Below are 20,063 nucleotides of genomic sequence, written 5' to 3'. Positions count from 1 at the left end.
TAAAAGGTATAAAATTAATACATAATACTTATACTACCAACATAAATATATACTCATAATATGAAAATATGTATATTTAAAGGTTAATTCTAAAAATTTAATGAGGACAGGTGATTATATAGAAATGTATACACAGGCCTGTAAAACTTTGGTGTAGAGGGCATTTTAAAAAAATAGGAATATACCTATGTTCATGGCAGCATTATTTGCAATAATCAAAAGGTAGAAACAACCCAAGTGTCTATGGATGGATGAACGGATAAACAAAACGTGGATTATACATATAATGTCCTTAAAAAGGAAGGAAATTCTGACACATGCTACAGATCCTGGATGAACGTTTAAGACATTATACTAAGTGAAATAAGCCAGTCACAAAAGGACAGCTACTGTATGATTCCACTTATATGAGGTACCTAGAGTTGTCAAATGTGGGCAGGGGGCAGTTATTGTTTAATGGGTACAGAGTTTCAACTCTGCAAAATGAAGAGTTCTGTGGAAAGGTGGTGGTGATGGTTACACAACAATGTGAATGTAATTAATGCCACTGAACTGTACACTTAAGAATGCTTAAGGTGGTAAATTTTATGTTATGTGTATTTTACCACAATTAAAGAGAGAGAGAGATGAGAGTTCCTACATATTATTGTAAAATCAGTAAAGGTGTTATTTTGTAATTTTCAAAGACATTTTTAAGTGCTCTCATTATTTATTTTTAAATCAAACAACTTTGAAGGTAACTCACCCAGATTCCCCAAAAGGCCAATTCTGTAGCTGACCAGTTAAAACTATTCACTTGAATTGTATTATCAGTAGAAATCTAAATATCAACTTCTTTTTCCCTACAACATGACATCATATTTTCCTAACAAAGCCCTCAGAGGTCTAGGGTCTAAAGTAATCACAATTCCCATGAAGAAAACCTCTCTTCTGGAAGGAGACCCCTACAGGTGCCACCAGCAGCCCACGTTTATCTAGAGTGAACAGTGGGAGTTTAGGAGTCAGGCGCTAAGCACCTGCTGATTTTAAAGGGTGTGGACCCTACATATCAGGGCCAGGTCAGACCCTGTAAACTTCAAAACAGAGAAATGATTAGGGCTTGTCTGGGCCGTCAACCTGTGTGGTGCATAATTACCAGATGAGCTCCTCCAAAGGAAATTTCTGTTCCCATTCCCCAAGAGAATGCCTGAAATTGGAAAAGTTAAGGACCCCTCACAAACCTTGTTTCTAACCATTGCGACTTTGCACAGCACACAGCATCCCCAGCTCCTTGCCCACCACCTTCCTCCAGGGCCTTTTAACTTGGAGATAGAGAGTACAGTACTTTAATTTTTCCAAGAGCTTCATTTTCTTCCAGGAGCTCACCTTACTTAGAGTTCCTATTTTCCCTGAGCAAAGGAAGAGGTGCCTTCAATCATCTCGCAGGAAAATGATAGCATCTGCTTGGGGATTCCAACGAGATGTTTTACTGCAGCTTTTCACAAACTGATTATATTTAAAGCTCCCTTGAGGAATGGGGGCTGGGAGGAAAGAAGCTTCGGAGAAGACCTTTATTGGCAGGAGTGAAGAACCGCTCACACCTCCCCGGGGAAGTGTGTGTGCACACACAATATGTCTAAAGTTTTAAATTTCATCTCCTGCTCTGAAAGCGTCCTGAAAGGGTTAAACTGTTCCAGGCAAAGGCTTTTCTATCAAAATGCTCCAGATGGAAATTACAAAATTTCACTTCTCAGCTCTGTGGTGCTCACACACTGTTCTTCTAAGACATTTAAAAAAAAAAAAAAAAGACAAGACCCCTAATGTTCTCAGGAAAGAGAATTTGACGGCTCAGCACACAGTGCCACTCTGTTTCAGATGATTCCTCCTAGAATATTTGCATTAACTGTCAATCTCAAGTTTTCTGGGGGACAGTAAAAACTCAAGGTGTGGAGAGGGTACAGGAAAGGGAGCCTTAAACAAAGTCAGGACAATAGCTGGGAGGGTTTGCTGTGATGTGAACTCATCCAAATGCCAGCTAGATTATCACCTCTTGTGATGGTTATGCCCTGCACCTTACCGCCTTTTGCTGCTCCAATCCCAAAAGAAGCTAACTAACTAGAGGCCAAAAGGCCTCAGGTTATGACCACGAATCTGACCATGAGTCTGTCAAGAATTTGCCAAGATTAATGTATATGAAGCACTTTGTAAATTGAGCCATGTACAAATACGAAGAGTATTATTACTTTCGAGTCAGAGATTGAAAGGCATGAACTTTCAAAGGAATCTGAACACCCACAAACCAGAAACAATGATGGTTTTTAAGAAGTCGGCTCCAAGGCAGGCTAAGGAGTCACACCCTTCATAAAACCACACTGGGGTAGGGTTGGGGCTGCAGTCTCAGAAGTCCCTCAGGGCACATGCAAGCAGGTGGTTTAAAGGGACCCAAAACCACAGGATAGACAGGGTCCCCCAAAGTCCATTAAGGGTCCCCTTGATTCAAACCATTCTGACTGAAAAGCAAGACCCAGGACTCTGGTCAGAGACATATAGAACAACAGCAGTCAACAATTAGACAGTTTACCTGTTCATTTTACAGAATGGGAAACTGAGTTCCAGAGGGTTTAAGTGACTGAACCAAGATACCTTTCACTACTACTGGAGGAACTTAAGCTAGAACTCAAGTTTCATCCTAGACTTGTTTCCTATCATTATAACTGGCACTTTGGGAGTGAAAAGGCAATGCGGCCTTAATGGTCATCCCATTTCAGCAGACCTTACTATTATTGAGCATTTATAAGTGCCAGATACTGTGCTAAATGATTTTGATATACTATCTCATTGAATCCTCACAATGACCTTAGGAAACACATATTATGTTGCCTATTTTCCAGGTTAGGATCCCGAGGCTTGGACAAGTCAGGTAACCTGCCCAAGGAGCGAGGCAAGCGAGTGACAGCGCTGAGATTTAAACCTGGATCCCTTTAACTCAAAAACTTGCGCTCTTAACCACCAGACCAAAAAAGCAATTTTCTTTTTTATCTTGGCATCTATAAGACAAGTAAGACTGGCAGCACTATGAGTCCCACACAACACATAAAAAGCTGAAACATCATAAATCTGTCCAAGGGCTTCCAGCTAGTAGGGGAGCAGAGCCAACCCAGAACCCGGGTCCTTTGTCTCCAAGTTCTATGATCTTCCATGGAGAACACAGACTCTAGAATGCAAGCTTCATGAGGGAGAGGACTTTTTCTTGTTCACTGCTACATCATCAGTCCCCAGAACCCACTGAAGGCACTCAGTAATTAGTTGATGAATAAAGAAGTGGCGTCCACCTGCTATGGTTTGGCTGTGTGACCTTGGGAAGGCTTCTTTATCCTCTCTAAGCCTCAGTTTCTTCATGCAGTGAATAGAGGATGAATATTCACCTCCACGTTTTAAGTGAAGATTAAATGAGACAATTCTTATAAAGCACTTGGGACAGGCTGGAACATAATGACCACCCAAAATGGAATCTATTATTATCACTATTACTACTATTATCCATTGTCAGACTTTGGCTTCTTAAGCTTTTTTTCCCCTACTCTGGTCAAATGATGTTTCATAATAATTATGAATAGAATAGAATAGAGAATTGGGAGTCAGTAACCTGCTTCTAGTTTCAGATCTACCACCACCTAGCTGTGTGACCTTGGACAAGCCTCTTTATTTCTCTATACTTGCCTCAGCTGTAAATGAGGGACTAAACCATTCAAATTAGTCTCTTAAGCATTCATTGGGCACCTTCTCTGAGTAAGACATCATGCTCGGCCACCTATAAAATTCTATGATCCTGAATAGTGTTAATGAAAAGATATCAGTGCAAAGCAAAAGAGTCCCCTACTTGTGGCAAGGGTAAAGACAAACCCCAAATAGTCAGCTGCATTACATCATCTCAATGAGTAATGTTTGTAAATACACAAAGTATGTAATTGAGACACTTGTGAGAAATCCTTCACCAATACAGAATCAGCAGATACAGTTCTATTAATACCTATCAGTCCCGAACCTTCCAAAAAATAAACATGTAAATTCACTTTGCACCTTAGTCAAATGGCGTGCTTCTGGAGAGAAATCTGGGAGAGTCAAAGTTATTAACGCTCCCTATGGCAACAGTTAAGAATAGGATGTATTAAAAAAAAAAAAAAAAAGAATGACATATCTGGTTAAAACTGCAGGGGGGAATTCCAGCAGCAAACTGCAGTGCATCTGGACAGGACACTGAGGCCAGTGGCTTATTGTTTACAAAAAGAGGCCCGGATTATGAACAGTGACAAGAGGCCAAGACCTCAATTATACCTCACAACCATACCTCTCCCAATCCCAGTTCAACTGAAGCTATCCATCAGTCAACTCCCCCATCTCTGTAATAAACCCACCAATATTTGCAGCCCAGTGGATAGAAGGTCCCTCAGGGCACCTCCAGCACTGACCAACCTGATGACATTAAAAAGATCCTACAGGCACAGTGGGGACTTCAAACTACCTTCCAACCTTCCAAGAGATAAAGCAGCTGCCCATTTCAAACTCTAGCCCTACTCACACCCCCGGCAATCATTAGAGGGGAGGCATGGCCCTTCCCAAGTCCTCTATGATAGGAAAAGGTCTTCTCACATTGGTGCAGGGAGAGAAGGAGAGGCCCCTCCCTCTGTACTCCGAAACAAAGGAAAACCCAGAGCTCCAACCATGTGGTGTAACATTCAAGGCCACCCACCTCTCCCACTACCCAGTTGAAGTCTCAGTGGGCTAGAGCCACATGGCTCTTTCCAGTGACTGGCCAAGAAGGGACGGTGCCTTGCATAACCATATGCTGGGGCTCTTTAACAGGCGGGAACCCCTTCTATGGGAATTGCTGGTTAAAAAAGGCTATCTGGGAAGGGGTTTTGATTCATGCACCAAGTCAGGCAGTGGACTAGATGTGCTAGCAGGTCACTTGCTTTCTCTAGGTCCACATTTTGCTTTACCCCTCATATTTTTGCAGAGAGGTAAGCAGGCCTTTAAAAGCATGTATTCTGGAGCAGAGGACAACACAGAAGGGTTAAACAATTATGTCTTCCCATTCTCCAGACTCAGCACCACCCAGCAGCAACCCAACTCCATTCAGGTTTAGGTGAGGGCGGAGACCGGGTGTGAGTGACCTTATTCTTTCTGTTCTCTGATCTCTGAATGCAGACAACCAGAGACCAGGCAGGTACAAGGTGCACCCAAGGTGGCCACAGACTTTCTGTGCCTGATGCCATAGCGAGTGTCATGTTTTGATATAGTGCATCAGAAAAAAAAACCCACGTCTCCCACGGCTCTCCAAATGGTACACCTTCTCAAGGTTGCCTTTCTCTGCCTGGACTCCTCTTCAACCTCTGAAATAAATTCCCAAACACCTGTCAGATTTCAGTTGTCCTTCAAGGAAACCTGACCCAGACACCCAGAGGCAAATTGCCGCCTTTCTCTCTCCAAGAACCTCCTGCCCCTCCCCCCATCCTATTTAGCTAGGGGAAAAGGACTGCCAAAATAATGGCCAGCCCTACAGATAAATCTACAGCCCGCTCCGAAAATTCCTTTCCAGAGCCTGTGGCCCCTGGCATGGCCAATCCCTCGGAGGCTCAGACCCACATATGAAACCACCTCTGGGGTCAGCCTGCCCCCACCTGCTCCACCCAAAGAAACGAACATCTTGCAAATCAGGGTGGAAATCCATGTCTCCATGGTCTACAGAGAATATGCATTATGCTATTTTTCAAAGCCCTTACCTTTGACCTGAGTATCGTACTCTGCTATAATCTCCTTATCCTTTTTGAATTTGGCTGGAGACGTCATGTTTTCCTTCTTTCTTCCAAATTCGAATTGTGAATTGATAAATCCACGGGAAAAATCCAACCACCGAAATCAATACCTCCAAGATCGCTTCTCCAAAAGGCAGAAGGGGCCCCCCGCGGTGGTCTCCAGCGCTCCGGGGAGCGCGGGCTGCGGGCTGGGCAGGCGGCTACGGCGGACACATGCAGACGGTGGGCGCTGGGGCCGGCGCGGCGGCGGTTGGTTCCCGTGCTAGAGCCCAAGCCGCAGCCTCAGCATTAGCCGGGAGAACTGCAGCGCCCGGAGGCTGGCCTGGGGTCTGACATCAACGACACAGGCGGGGAGTGGAAGTCCTTCCGCACAACATGGTGTGGGGGGCGCGGGGATGTGGACTCGCCCAGCTGGGTCCCCGGGAGGGAGTGGGTGCGTATCGGGGTGCCGGGGGAGGGCTGGGCGTGCTTCGCGGTTTTTTGTTGCACAGCCTCGAAGATGCTGCAAATCAAATCCCAAACGGGAGCCGCAGCAGCGCAGACTGGATCGGAAGTCGTTTGCTCCGGTTCACTTGCCTGTAAATGCAGGGAAAAGAGGAGGGGGCGATCAGCCCCAGCACAGATCCTAATCGATGCGGGGGTGGGGTAAGGGAAGCCGTTTCCAGCCTGGCCTGGGCCCATTCATCTCAGCCAAACGCCGCCCGGCCCGCAGAGCCCGGCGCAGCGAGGTGGGGAGGAAGGAAGCTCCCTCCGGATTTTGTTTTAAGGCTGAAAGAAAACACTTTGGAGCAGCCGCCTTCGAGGGCTTGGGGTGGGGACTAGCGGCGGGAACGCGGGGCTCCGGGCGGGGACTGCGGCACCTCGGCGACCTCCCGAACCTTGCCAGCGCTGGGCAGCGGCTTCCGGAGGGAACCCTCCTGGCCCTGCCTCTGATACGGCCCCCGACCCCCGGCTGGGGCAACTCCCTTGACTTAAAAGGGGATCAAAGCCAGGGAGGGACAAGCCACCCGGGCACAACTTTTCTTCCCCTGCGCCCCTCCTCCCAGTTGTTTTGTTTTTGGTTGCTAGCTTCTCTTGGCAGCAAAATGTTGGGGGGTGAGGGGGGAGTGATCTGCAGGAAAAAGCCTGCTCGGCACGGGACACATCCAGGAAAACAATGTGGTCGGCAGAAGCAGGAAACGGGTTAGAGGCGAGGGTCGGAGTCGGGAAAACCGGGAAGGCGGGGGATGGGGGGCGGGGGGGGAGGAAAGCAGCCACCGCCTCTCAGGCCATCCCCAATTGGTCACCCAAGCCCAGAGATCCCAGATACCGCACCCAATCCCCGGCTGGGGGTTGGGGGAAGGTCGTTGAGGGTCGCAGTCCCAACTCCTCGCACCAGGAGGTACCCGAGGAGATCCCGCTCCAACCCAGGCCCAGGAGGTGGGAGGGACTGGGACGGGAGTGCAGAGCCGGGCGTCTCGCTCCCGGACGCGCCGCAGCGGCGACCCTCCCTCCTTGGCCGCCCCTTTCCCTTTCCGCGCCGGGAGTCTCCCACTTCCCGCGCCTGGAGAAAGGGCCGCACCGAGGGAGAAACAGGGAGCAGGAGCGGCGTGGTGGTTCAGACAGGCAGGAAGCGGGGAGGGGGGTGAGAGGTGGGGTCCTGAGGCTGCACGGGAACCGGGGATAACTGGAGCTTCTGCACACGCTTGATAGGCGAGGAGAGGGCAAAGGGAGGATTACCTTGGGGGTGAGGGGGAAGTTAGGAGACTATCGTGGGCCGCGATGTTACATGGAGTACTAGGATATTAGCAACTTTGGGGACCCAGATATAGGTCTGGGAGCGGGAGTGCGTGAAGAGGAGCCATTCCAGGCGGGCCGGGGGCTGGGGCAGGGGAAAAGCCCCGGAAGCAGTGCGGAACACCCATCCTTCTGGGTCCAGGGCTGTAACCCGACTGTCTGCCAGGACTTGGAGACAGAGAAAGAGAGCAGCCGATGGTTACGGGTGATGCCAACGACGGTTGCCCGAAGGTGGACCAAGGCTGCCAGTGTGCAGAGGACTTGGGGAGGGGGCTGGGTGCAGACTGCGCGGCGGCATGTGAGCCAAGGCAGAGTCCCAGGCAGTACGGTAAAGGGCGGAGATGCAGTCCTAAAGAAGTATTTGGGCTGTACTGGGAGATTGGGAGTGGGTCAGGAGGGAGGCGGTCTGAGGGATTTCGGGCGGCAACGCTAAGGCGACGCCGAAAGCAGCATCCGCGCCCTCTCCTTCCCGCCTCTGCCCGGATTTGTTCAGTCAGGGCTCCAGCTCCGCGGCGGGGAAGAAGAAAGGGGAGAGGGAAGGAGCCTTTACCTGGCTCTGACGCGACGGGTCCCAGGCCCCCGGCTCCGCTTCCCACTCAGAGCTCTCCTCCCCTCTCTTCCCCGCCACCCGCGTCTACGCAGATCGGTCCCCCAGTCCCCTGAGGAGCCTCCGCCAACTCCGCAGGACCCCGCCGGGAAGCAGAGCCCACCCCCTTGCCAATCACCGCCCACTTTCTATCGACCGATGGGGCCTGTAGCCAATAGGAATAGGTGATCCCAAGAGGCTAGGAATGAGGAGGAGGGGCTGGCGAAACTTGGAGGTGTGACTAGCACAACCGAGGCGTGGTCACAGAGTAAGCTCCTCCCCGGGTTGCCGAACCCCAAAGTAGAACTGATGGGCGGGATTAAGATAGAACCAACAGCCAAACACATACTTCTGAGAGAAGGCACGACCAATTGGACCGGGGTAGTGAGGAGGGGCGTTGCGGAGAATTTTAGCCAATACAGAGTAGAGAACGGCGGGGACTGTAGAACGTCTTCCAATGAGAAGCGCGAAGGGCGTGCCTTGCCGCTTTCACTGGGGCGGGAGTAGGTTTCGCCCAAACCTCCCGGAGCTGACCAATGAGATCGGAGGAGGGGCCAAGCTCGGCCAACCAGCAAGCCGAATTTATCTAGGCACCGTTACTGGGGCGGGGCGTAGATCTCCTGGCCACTAAAATCTCGTCAGGGGCAGGCTCCCGAGCCTTCCAATGCGGGACGTGGGCGAACTCTGGTTCTCCCAATGGGTGCGCAGCGCTGGCAATTCAAACTGACAGCCGGTTGGAAAGGCAGAGAGTGGAAGAGGGAGCGAAAAACGACTTGTTCAGTGGCAGAGACACCAACGCCGACGGAGACCCCAAAGCGACCTCTGTCCCGCCCCACCAGCACCACCGCGACCTCTGGAGCGGCAGCTCGGGAAAGACTTGAGGGAACGGCTCGGGGCACGAGGGAAAGCTGAGGGGAGGGAGTCGCGAGAGGAACGACGCGAGAGCCCGCACGCTGAGGGCTGGGGACTGCCAGGAGAGAAGTGAAGCGGGCGGCCCGCGAAAGAGCAGAGCGGAGAAGGGTCGCGGGAGGATTAAGGAACACCCGGGATTGCCCGGTGGGAAAAGCTGAGGGGATTTCTGAATCCTGGGGAGAGGAGAAAGATTTCCAAAGAGGACGCGTGGGTAGGGACGCTTAGTCCGCGATCCGAGAGAGGAATTGGAGCGCTCCGAGGGAGGGGCTTAAGGGGGAAGCTTTAGATAAAAGAGCCTGTACGGGAGAAGCTAAGGGAATTGCAAAAGGAGCAGGAGCTAAAGAGTAGAGGATCCTTCAGACTGGAGAAAGGGAAAACTAGAGAAGTTCCCGAGGCACCTTGAAGCCTGCCTCCTCCCCACTTCAAACTCCTCTCCCTTCCCCGAAAGTTAAAGAGAAAGCCAAGGTTGCTGCTTCTCCCCGGTTTCTACTCAATAAATACTACTTTTACCCTCCCACGGGAAAACAGAAAAGAACTCATTTCCTTCTCAATTTCCGGGCTTAGAAAAGATCGAGGCCTCGCAATTTGATTTTTCGCCTGGGAGAATCAAACTAGGGAGGGTATTGCTCTATTTTCAAAATCCCACACCTCATCCTTCCCCGGACGCCATGTCTACGAGCAGCTGTAGTTTCAATGACCGGCGCGTGTCCATCCTGTGTTGCAAATTCTGTAAACAAGTGCTCAGCTCTAGGGGAATGAAGGCTGTTTTGCTGGCTGACACTGAAATAGACCTTTTCTCTACAGACATCCCTCCTACCAAGTAAGTCATGCTAGTGGCGGGCAACGGTAGCCTTTAACTAGATGGGAAAAGTGTATGGCTTGAACCTCTGGGAGTCAACAAGGAGGTTATCATTTTGGTGTTCCAGCCACTCCCAGCAGTCTGATGATCCCTCTGGAGTTTAACTAAGGGGGCAGACTGTCTGGACAAACTCTGTGGTTTAGCCAGAGTGGTCAGTCCTGATGTAATGCTTCTAGTTCAGTTATAGTCATGTGGTCCCTTCAGTTGAATCCCTGGCTACCGTGCCCTGACAGACTTTCCTCTTACTGGATCAAGTCCATGACTGAGACGGTAGGTAATTCAAGCAAGATTTTCGGTACTGTTGGAGAAGAGAGGTCATTTAAGTGTTTTTGATGTTTGTTCCTAAAGTTTTACTCCAAAAAAACATTCCCCAGCTTTCTACGAATTTTTTGCAATTGGCATGCTGATTCAGATCCATTGTCCACCTAATTCAGTATTCTTTTCTTATCATCTCCCTGTCTCTCTCTTTCTGAATGAGAGAGACATATATATTTTTACGGGATGAAACAGGACTTAGCCCTCAAATAATCCCTGTCACCCATAAAGCTTATTTTAGATATTATGCATTGGTTTGCATACTCAAATCCTTTTAAATTCTGTTTTCAGTCACTACCCACTTTTAGGTTTAGAGTCCTTAAGAATTTGCTTCCATTTGGAAAAATAGCCATTTTATTTGACTCAAATGTACCTTTTTCTAGCTCTAAAAGGTACTTTCTCTTTCTATAGTCAACATATATGTGCCTTTACATGCTTTTCAAGATTTTGCTCTTTATTGAAACTTTATCATTAAAGTGAAAGAGAAATTATCCAAAATGCACATAGACAGCTGTTCTTTGGACACAGAGCCAGAGAAGGCACACTAATAATCAGACTACTTTAAAATGAATTTCATGATAATGATAGAAACTTTTTAAAAAATTAAATATACTCAAAGCTGTGGACTCTTCCTCCCTTGAAATCTTATCTTCATTGGTTTAAGTGTAGTCATGCCTAATGGCAAAGCCAAAGGCCCTCATTTATTGCAAAGATAAATGGGCTATTATAAGTACCTCTGTGCGTGTGTATGTGTTGCAAAAAGAAAAAGCACTAGACAATAAATCTAGAACCTACTACTGCAAAGTTTCTATGATTTATTGTCTAGTGCCTTTTCTTTTTAGTAGCACATACGGAAACAACAGTTTTAAATATTAACCCATTCGTCTTTGCAATAGCTATGGTAAGTATAAAATAGTCATAAGGAGAGCTCAGATATGTGAATTGTTAAAGGTTAGACCAGAGTCTGGAGTACAATCAGGTCTTTCCTCTTGTCTTCTCTTCCATGTAGGGGTTATAATAGTGATGGATTAATGTGCTAAGATGTATATGAATCAATGAACACATAAGATTTTTTGAATAGAAGGTTTGTCATATTTATAGTGAGCTCACAAATATTAACTTACCCTTACAAAATATACTAACTTTCTCTTACAGTTTCTTTTAGGGTCTCTTGCAGCTCTTTGAGTCTACAAAATTCATGCTAAATCATAATCAAAAGTACATTTTGTGGCAAGGGTATGGAAAAATGGAACCCTGGGCACTGTCGGTGGGAATGTAAAATGGTACCACTACTATGGAAAATAGCGTGGCGGTTCCTCAAAAAATTGAAAATAGAATTACCATATGATCCAGCAATACCACTTTTGGATATATATCGAAAAGAATTTAATGCAAGATCTAGAAGAAATATTTGCACACCCATGTTCTTAGCAGCACTATTCACAATAACCAAGAGGTAGAAGCAGCCCAAATGTCTATCAACAAATGAATGAATAAACAAAATGTGATACATGCATGTAATGAAATATTATCCAGCCTTTCAAAGGAATGATATCCTGCCTGTCACATGCTATAACATGGATGGACCTTGAGGACATTATGCTAAGTGAAATAAGCCAGTCACAAAAAGACAAATACTGTATTATTCCACTTATCTGTAGTATCTAAAGTAGTCAGATTCATAGAAACAGAAAGTAGTGGTTGCCAGGGGCTGCGGGAAGAGGGAAATGGGGAGTTGTTATTTAATGGGTATAGGCTTTCAGTTTTGCAAGATGAAAAAGGCCTGTAGATTTGTTGCACAAAAAATATGAATACACTTAACACTTATGAACTGTCCACTTAAAAATGGTTAAATTAGTAAATTTTATGTTATGTGTTTTGCACAACATTTTTTTAACAATACATTTGACTATCTCTATACTTTTCCCTCTCCAGTGCAGTGGACTTCATTGGAAGATGCTATTTCACTGAAATTTGCAAATGTAAACTGAAGGACATCGCATGTTTAAAATGGTAATGTGTGGCAATATTCCAAATAGCCCTGGGTTTGGGAGATGGATGTTGACACCGAAGCACAGAGAAGGGTTCAGTGGGCTGCATCGAGCACTGTTTATCACCCATGCAATGAACCGTTGAAAAACCATTTGTTACTTAGAACTGTTTTTCAAAAGGGTCTTATGACACTTTACCTTTGTATGTGATTTTACAATTTTTCAAAGTGCATTAGCAAATATCTGCTTTAACTTTCAGAAAATGGCAATGTAGTTTAGAGGGAAAAAAAAACCCCAAAACACTTGGATTTACAGTCATAAAAATCAGGCTTGAGCCCTGCCTGGCCCTACCCTTATTCTCTTGTTATCTTGAGTAAACTTCTTAAATCTCTAAACCTCTGAAACTCTGTTTCCTTATTTAATTTATATCTTAAGAAGACAGGTATCTTCTTAAGATAGATAGGTATCTTCTTAAGATAGAAATTAAAATATCTTTTGTGTTTACCTTACAGAGTTGTTGTAAAGATCAAGTGAATTACGAATATTAAAAGGCTTGGTAAACTATAAAGTACAAGTCAGAGGTCCCACCATGTGCGAGTCATTGTTATAGAGGCTGGAAATCCGGCAATAAAGAAGACAAAGTCATAGACCTTTGGACATTATATTCCAGTAGGAAGACAATCGATCAGTAAGATATTTAAATAAATAAGATCTTGAATAGGGTGGGAAGTACTCCAAAGGAAATAATAATAATAAATGACAGAGAATAATAGAGCTTGAGAGAATGATAAGAGCTATTTTAGATAGCATGGTCAGGGAAGCCTCCTCATGAGAAGGTAACACTGGAGTTGAATCCTAAAGGATGAGACAGGGAGGAGCCAGAGGAAGAATGTTCTAGGCAGAGGGAACAGCCAGGGCAGAGAACCCAAGGCAAAGAAGAACACGTTCAAGGAATAGAAAAGACAATGGCCAGTGTGGCTGAGAGATTGTGAACATCAGGTGAGAGTAGTATGGGTAGATTAGTGATGCAGTCAGAACCCAGATAATCTAGAGCAGCGCCATCCGATAGATGTGTGCAAGCCACATATGTAATTTAAAAATCTCGAGTAACTACATTTTACAAAGTGAAAAGAAACAGGTGAAACAGGTGAAATTAATTTTAATTGTATATTTTACTTAATCTAATAGATTCAAAAAATTGTCATTTTAACATATAACCAACATAAAAAATTATTCATGAAATATTTTACATTCTTATTTTTTATTCATAGTCTTTGAAATTTAGTGTATTTTTATACTTCCAGCACATTTCAATTCAGGCTAGCCAAATTTCAAGTACTTAATAGCCATGTTTTGGATAGCACAGATCTAAACTTTGGTAGGAAGGGTCTTTGGGTTTTCATTTTTGACCAGTGGAAAGCTATTGAAGGAGTTTTAACAAGGGAGCAAAATGATCTGAGGTGTCCCTACTAGAAAGCTCCATGAGAACAAGGACTTTATTCCTAGCACCTAGAACAGTACCTGACACATAGCAGATGCTCTGTAAACATTAGCTGAATGAGTGAATGAATGAATGAATACAGGTGGTAATTAAAGCCGTAGAATTTATTCTTACAATATAGCCTTATAAATAACTGTCAGTCCTAATCCAAGAACATCTTTTGATTTCATTTGTTTGCCTTTCAAGCCGATTATGATTAGAAGACATGTTTTAGGTGGGCTGGTACCTTTTATAGTATTTTTTGTAGGGCCTCACAAAAATGACTGACTCACATCTCACAGGGGAGGAACAAGCTATAAACAGGAATTTTTACAACTCAAGGTGTAAGCAGTTCATGTGGTCATTAAAAACAAAAACAAAAAAACTTCTAGCTAAAATGTTCCCTGTATATTCATTCTATTTAATAGTGACCAGATAGGAAAAAAACCTATGGAAGAGTGAGTTATTTCTAATCAGAAGGATAACCCTGGAGACAGTAAAAACTTTTGCAACTTTCTCTAGCAGCTATGGATTTGCTTCATTTCTGAATTCCTTCAAAAACACTGAGACTAAAATTAGATCAGCCAGCTTGTGTTCGGTTTTCATGGGCTCATGCTGTCTTCCTACTCCTCCATCTGTTGAAACAGTTTTTAGGTGCTGGCATGGACCTGAAACATATAAGAACCCAACTTGCCACAGTCCTGGGGAGAGCAAAAACCTTTTATCCACAGGTCTGAGTTTATTTAATGTATTTTGTCTATACAGCCCATCAATTTTGGACAAATCACAACCCTATGGCATTTAGAAACTAGCTTCTGAAGGGGGAATGCATAAACAATACTAGCAAAGAAACAGAGAATATGTCACTCTTCTTTCACTTAAAGACTATTTTCCCACTTGGCAGTAGAACTGTAACCATTATCAGAGTAACTCCCATCCCAAAAATCCCAGCAATGGAGGTTGTTAGGAGAAAATGAGATCTTTATATGGTCTGTCTGTTTACATTAGCACATAAAAATGCTTACATGGTCAGATATTACCTTGTATCTAATAATATTTACTTTCTCTTTTTAGTGGGAACATTGTAGGTTATCATGTGATTGTTCCATGTTGTTCCTGCCTTCTTTCCTGCAACAATGGACACTTTTGGATGTTTCACAGCCAGGCAGTTTATGGTATTAACAGACTAGACTCTACTGGTAAGAAACAACAGACTCAGACATTCCTCTAACTTTTGTCTACCAAGACTTGAGTGAACCTCTCCATAGATCATTTCAGGATCCCCTCTGAGACTTTCTCACCTGGGTTGGATCCACTAGAGTGAAACTTTGATCGTTTTATCCCAAACATTTACTTACAGAAACTACTAGCCAAAATTCATTGCATTTCTATTTCCATCATCGTATTTAGGAGCCTCAAACTTGGCTGGATTTCTTGGCCTTTTAAAATTAATATTTTAATTGCTCTAAATTTCTGCCTTGATATATAATATGGCTCCAGTGAATTTTGGAAGAATTTAGATTTGACAGTCAATTGTGTGTATGGGTCTGTGTGTGTGTATGTGTGTGTGTGTGTGTAAGAAAAGGGAGGAGGGGAGGCTAGGGTCATGGGGAGCTGGGAGGAAGGAAAACTAGGTAACCTCTGTAGTTGGTAATGTTGCTTCAGGATAAAAATAGCCATTTTGACATCTATATTAATTAATTATGATGAAATTTCAGACAAGGGAAATATTTAATACCAGTATGTTTTACTGATTATTTAGTAGAAAAATACACAACCTATTCTTAAAAGATATTTACATAATACATTTTATATTGTCTGGAGCCTTTCAATTTTGTTATAGGACACATGTTCTCAATGTCTAATATCTGCTTACACAGAATACGAAGTTGACTTTAATACAAAGTTGACTTTTAGTGGGACTTTTTTAGGGAACTAAAGTTTACAGAACTTTAGTATACAGAACAAGTTTAAAGAACTTGACAATCCAAGTTGGCACTAACATTCTCAGGTTTTTAAATGTATGTCTTAGTCTTCTTCAGAACTTAAAATATACTTCTTTTTTTGAAGTATGATTTGCCTTCACAGACTAAGAGATCATGAGTTGTAAGCTAGGTTGTCAGTGTCTTTAAACCCCCCAATTATGCTTGGGTTTTTATAGACTCTAACTTTTTTTTTTAATCACCTGGCGTTCAGTTGTGGCTTTCAACCCATCATTTGGAGGCCTTAATTTAATACTCTAGTATGTTAAGAAGGCCATTTTTGAGCAAGGACTTATCTGAACCCCCCTAAGTGAGATATAGCTTCCTAATTTAGGCCTCCGGTCTTATATTTGTGTTGCTCCTGGGACACATTAAAGGAAGTTTCTGCTTTGATACTATTTTTCCTGCTTCATAGAATTCAAAACACAGGGCGGAGGTTTTTCAATTTTGATTTACTTTTTAATATTGGTCAATTTTTCAAAGATAAAAGCCCAGCATTCTTCCATTTGCACTGAATCTAATCCATGAGAAACAGATGTATCACAGGATTTCCTTCCTCCCTTCTTAACAGAGAAAGGAAGGTGCTGCTTCTGTCAGATCCAGTCTCTTAGTTTATTTTTTCTCCTTTGAACCAATTGTGCCGAGCCACTCATGTCTCTGAGTATCGACTCCAAGAATATCAAACTTCTCCTTTGTAACCCTAATATTATGATTTGGAGGAAGATTTTTCTAGATGCTTCGTATAAAACAGGAATTCTCATGGCATTGGAACTGTACTTGAATCACCTGAATCAGCAGCATCAAAGTAATACGTACACAAGCTTTATAAAATTCTATAATGTTTAGACTGAAAGGGCCCCAGGAAGTCTATGTTCTAGGTTAGCCTTCATGTGTAGACCTGATTTTCTGAGACTCTCCTGTGGAGGCTTGGGAAACCTCAGTTCAGATTCCGTGGGACTGGCAAATGCCCTCAAAAGGAAAGTTGTCTTCAGCTCTCCATTCACCTTTATGGGTTCTAATTCTCCCTTAGATTTCTGCCTAGTGATTCCTTTCTATCCTGTCATCTCTTCAAAAGCAGAACATCATCCATTCTCCGGGGAAAAGAAGTGTTTTTTTATTGAAAACAATTCAAACATACAAAAAAATTACAGAAAATAATATGATAGACATCAATATGCATCAAATAGATGCTAATTTCTTGCCTGATTAAACTCCAGTATCTCACCCAAGAGAGACAGTTCATTGTTTCTGCTATTTTAATAATGTAACAGTGTGCATCCTTATACATGTCTCCTTGGGCACCTGTGCAAAATAGGCAGTTAGAGGAAAGGACGAGTGATGGGCCATATTTAAGATATATATTGTTTTTTTGTTTTTAATTCACAGAATGGAATGCCCAACAGAAATAAGAAATGAGCTAAATCTACACATATGGACAGGCAAATCTCAAAAACAATGTTGAATGAAAAAAGCAAATTAGAAGAGATACATATAATAGCATACTATAAAAAATTTATATACACAAAACAATAATATATATTGCTTGTGGTTATATACATTTGTAGTAAAAGTAGTAAAAAACATCCATGGTGTACTGTTAGTGGTGGAAACTGGATTCAAACCAAATCTCCAAACCCTGGCTCATTCTATTCTACCACGTGACCACTATCTTAGTATGTGTGGAGTGGATGCCCAGAGTTGCTGAGTCTTCCCTGTGCCCACACTGACAACTGGACAGCTTGAGAGTTGCTTTCTTATTGGCTCTCCAAGAAGTCAATTAATAATGGTATTTTTTTTCAATTCAGTGCTTTCAAGTTATAATATAGTACATGCCCATAATAAACCATCTTATTATCCCCTACCATATATGTGGACTTGTATCGTATACCAGTGCTGGATTCTTTAATATGATATTTGACTGTTCTTTCATACTGAGGCTTTAGACTGTCGTTTTGTTTATTGTACTGACAGCTACAACCTGGTCCTAAAGTTTATAGTTTTACCTTGACAGCCTCTAGCCTAAAACCCATGTATATCAAGGATTACTGTTCATATTATAACTGGCTCCAAAACCCTGCTTTTTTTAACCAGAAGAAAGGCACCAGTGACTTCCATACTTGTTGAGGAGATGAGGAGACTTATTCAGGCCTTTCCCATGCTCCCTCCAAGAGAAATGTAATCTAAAAGATGTTATGAGATCTCCATTCTTAAAAATCATTAAAATAGGTCTTCCTGGTGGCGCAGTGGTTGAGAGTCCGCCTGCCGATGCGGGGGACACGTGTTTGTGCCCCGGTCCGGGAAGATCCCACATGCCGCGGAGCGGCTGGGCCCGTGAACCATGGCCTCTGGGCCTGCGCGTCCAGAGCCTGTGCTCCACAACGGGAGAGGCCACGACAGTGAGAGGCCCGCGTACCACAAAAAAAAAAAAAAAAAAATCATTAAAATAGATTTGAAAATTCTCAGTGTAGAGTGATTATGGCATAATGTAGCTGGAGGCAAGGTTTGAGGAAATGGACTCCTGAGATCTTTTTGAATTCCAAGATTCTAGAGTTCAAGCCCTTAATTAAAAGTGTTTAAAGAATGATTGTATTCTAGATGTTGGATAATTTTAATATCTAGGTATCGATCGTGTTATTTGTGGTTCATTCTTTAATAGCTTTTCTCTTAACTGCTAACACTGTGATTTGATGTAAGAATGTTAACATATAAGGTTTTATATATCGTGTTGTGAGTTGTAACAGTAGTCAGCACCAAATAATTTTATGAGCTTTTCTTTTCAGGTGTAAACTTCCTACTTTGGGGCAACTTGCCAGAGGTAGAAGAGAGTACAGATGAAGACATGTCAGATATCTCAGCAGAGGAGTGTATTAGATGAATAGAATTATAATATATATAATATTTAAACTTTTTCCTATGTAAAAAATATATTAATGGACCAATTCAAAAATTGTTAGTAAGGATTTGCCAGTGATTTATCTTTTTGGAAAACAAAAATAGGACATTTGTTGATTTATTTATTTTCTGTCTCAAATTAATTACCTGAGTTTATTGAACCAATGTAGTCCTTTTCTTCTACTTCTGCTTCTACTTCTACCCTTCCTCTCTCCATCCCTCTTCCCAGTATAGGTGTACTCTTAAATTCCGATAGTAGAAGAATCTTTCATGTGTCACTCAACTCTCTCCCAATCTGGGGACAGTTTGCGGTTTTCTTACAGCTAGATGCCAGATGCTGTTAATTTTACATTTGAATAAGGGGCATTAGTATCCACACATATATCACCATGCTTATATCCATGCATAAATCTATGCACATAACCATGCATATAAGCATGTATATATGTGTGAAGCACAGCTGGGAATTAAAGCTTAACAGGGACTTTGTAAAAATAGGCTATTAGGTTTCCATGGGTACTGGTTATCATATGTTATATTGGTGATAACTATGTTAATATGGAACAAGACTTTGTGAATGTATGGAGAAATCCTCTTGATTCCTCAGCATGATGTTAGATAAATGAATTTGCCAGGAAATTATCAATATATACTGTTTACTAATATTATTTATTTACATTCTTCTAAAGTCATATGGATATTGTATTATGAAAGCCAGATAACCTCCATCGTTAAGTTTTCTCATTCTCCAGGGCTTTTTCTGTGAATAGCAAATTTTAGATGAGTAGTCTCAGTCCTAACCCTTAAATAGAAAAAATTTAAAGAAGTGGTTTGCTTAAGCCATTGTACATTATGAAGAAGGTTTTTTTAAATTTTGTTTTGTTTTGTTTATCTGCATTCAGAGCCACACAGGAATAAGAAACTGGGATAGTGTTGGATTCTTGTTTTATGAAAAGCTAAAAATCAGTGTATCACCTTAACTAATATTTTAGCCAAAGGCATTTTGTCAATAGTAATACCAAAACAGACCAAGTTACAGTTTTGTAAATAAAGTTTTGTTCTAAAGATGATCAGCCTTCCTTCAATTTTTAATTTTAGCCACTTTTCTTACCTAAAAATATAGAGAAAAATATTTCTTATTGTACCCACTTTTCTTACCTAAAAACATAAAAGTATAGAGGATAAGAGGTAACATTTATTGCATACTTACCATGTACCAGTAAGTGCTTTACACATTTAAGTCACTTATTCCACACAAGGAACCCATGAGAGGTAGGTATCATTATTATTTCTTTTTTACTGATAAGACAGGTGAGGCATAAAGAGGTTAAGAAGCTTGTCTAAAGTCACATAACCAGTCAGAGGCGTGGCCTGATTCAGACAGACAGACTGACTCCAGAGCTCCTGTTCTTAATCATTATGCTGTACCCCCTGAGCACCTTCAGACATGAATCAGCTATGATTTTATTTAGCTG

The 20,063-nt window shown here is 43.0% G+C and overlaps 2 protein-coding genes across 7 annotated transcripts in view; one reads left to right on the top strand and one right to left on the bottom strand.

Annotated features, from left to right (window-relative positions):
- The window catches only part of SRGAP2 (SLIT-ROBO Rho GTPase activating protein 2), a 238,064-nt gene extending 229,844 nt beyond the window's left edge, over nucleotides 1–8,220 (bottom strand). For all 4 annotated transcript variants that reach the window (XM_079929684.1, XM_079929686.1, XM_079929685.1 and 1 more), the window contains exons 1-2: nucleotides 8,122–8,220; nucleotides 5,763–6,371 (exon numbers count right to left, since the gene is read on the bottom strand). In XM_079929684.1, the coding sequence (XP_079785810.1) occupies nucleotides 5,763–5,829 (67 nt within the window). In that variant the 5' untranslated portion in view covers nucleotides 5,830–6,371; nucleotides 8,122–8,220. The remainder of the gene's footprint in view (nucleotides 1–5,762; nucleotides 6,372–8,121) is intronic.
- Nucleotides 7,418–18,571, top strand: FAM72A (family with sequence similarity 72 member A; the record flags this gene model as incomplete). 3 transcript variants are annotated; one of them, XM_079929714.1, is made up of 4 exons in its annotated part: nucleotides 7,418–7,928; nucleotides 12,179–12,256; nucleotides 14,789–14,913; nucleotides 18,477–18,571. In XM_079929714.1, 4 exons carry the CDS (start codon nucleotides 7,780–7,782, stop codon nucleotides 18,569–18,571), a joined length of 447 nt encoding a protein of 148 aa, XP_079785840.1. The 3 variants fall into 3 exon arrangements, with proteins under 3 accessions (XP_079785840.1, XP_079785839.1, XP_079785841.1); XM_079929713.1 differs by lacking the exon at nucleotides 7,418–7,928 and adding an exon at nucleotides 9,738–9,889; XM_079929715.1 differs by lacking the exons at nucleotides 7,418–7,928; nucleotides 14,789–14,913 and adding an exon at nucleotides 9,738–9,889 and having other exon boundaries at nucleotides 18,477–18,531.
- Between the last annotated feature and the right edge of the window lie 1,492 nt (nucleotides 18,572–20,063).

The sequence above is a fragment of the Stenella coeruleoalba genome, assembly GCF_951394435.1.
Source record: "Stenella coeruleoalba genome assembly, chromosome: 1".
Taxonomy (NCBI): domain Eukaryota; kingdom Metazoa; phylum Chordata; class Mammalia; order Artiodactyla; family Delphinidae; genus Stenella; species Stenella coeruleoalba.
This window is presented reverse-complemented; position numbering and strand designations above follow the sequence as displayed.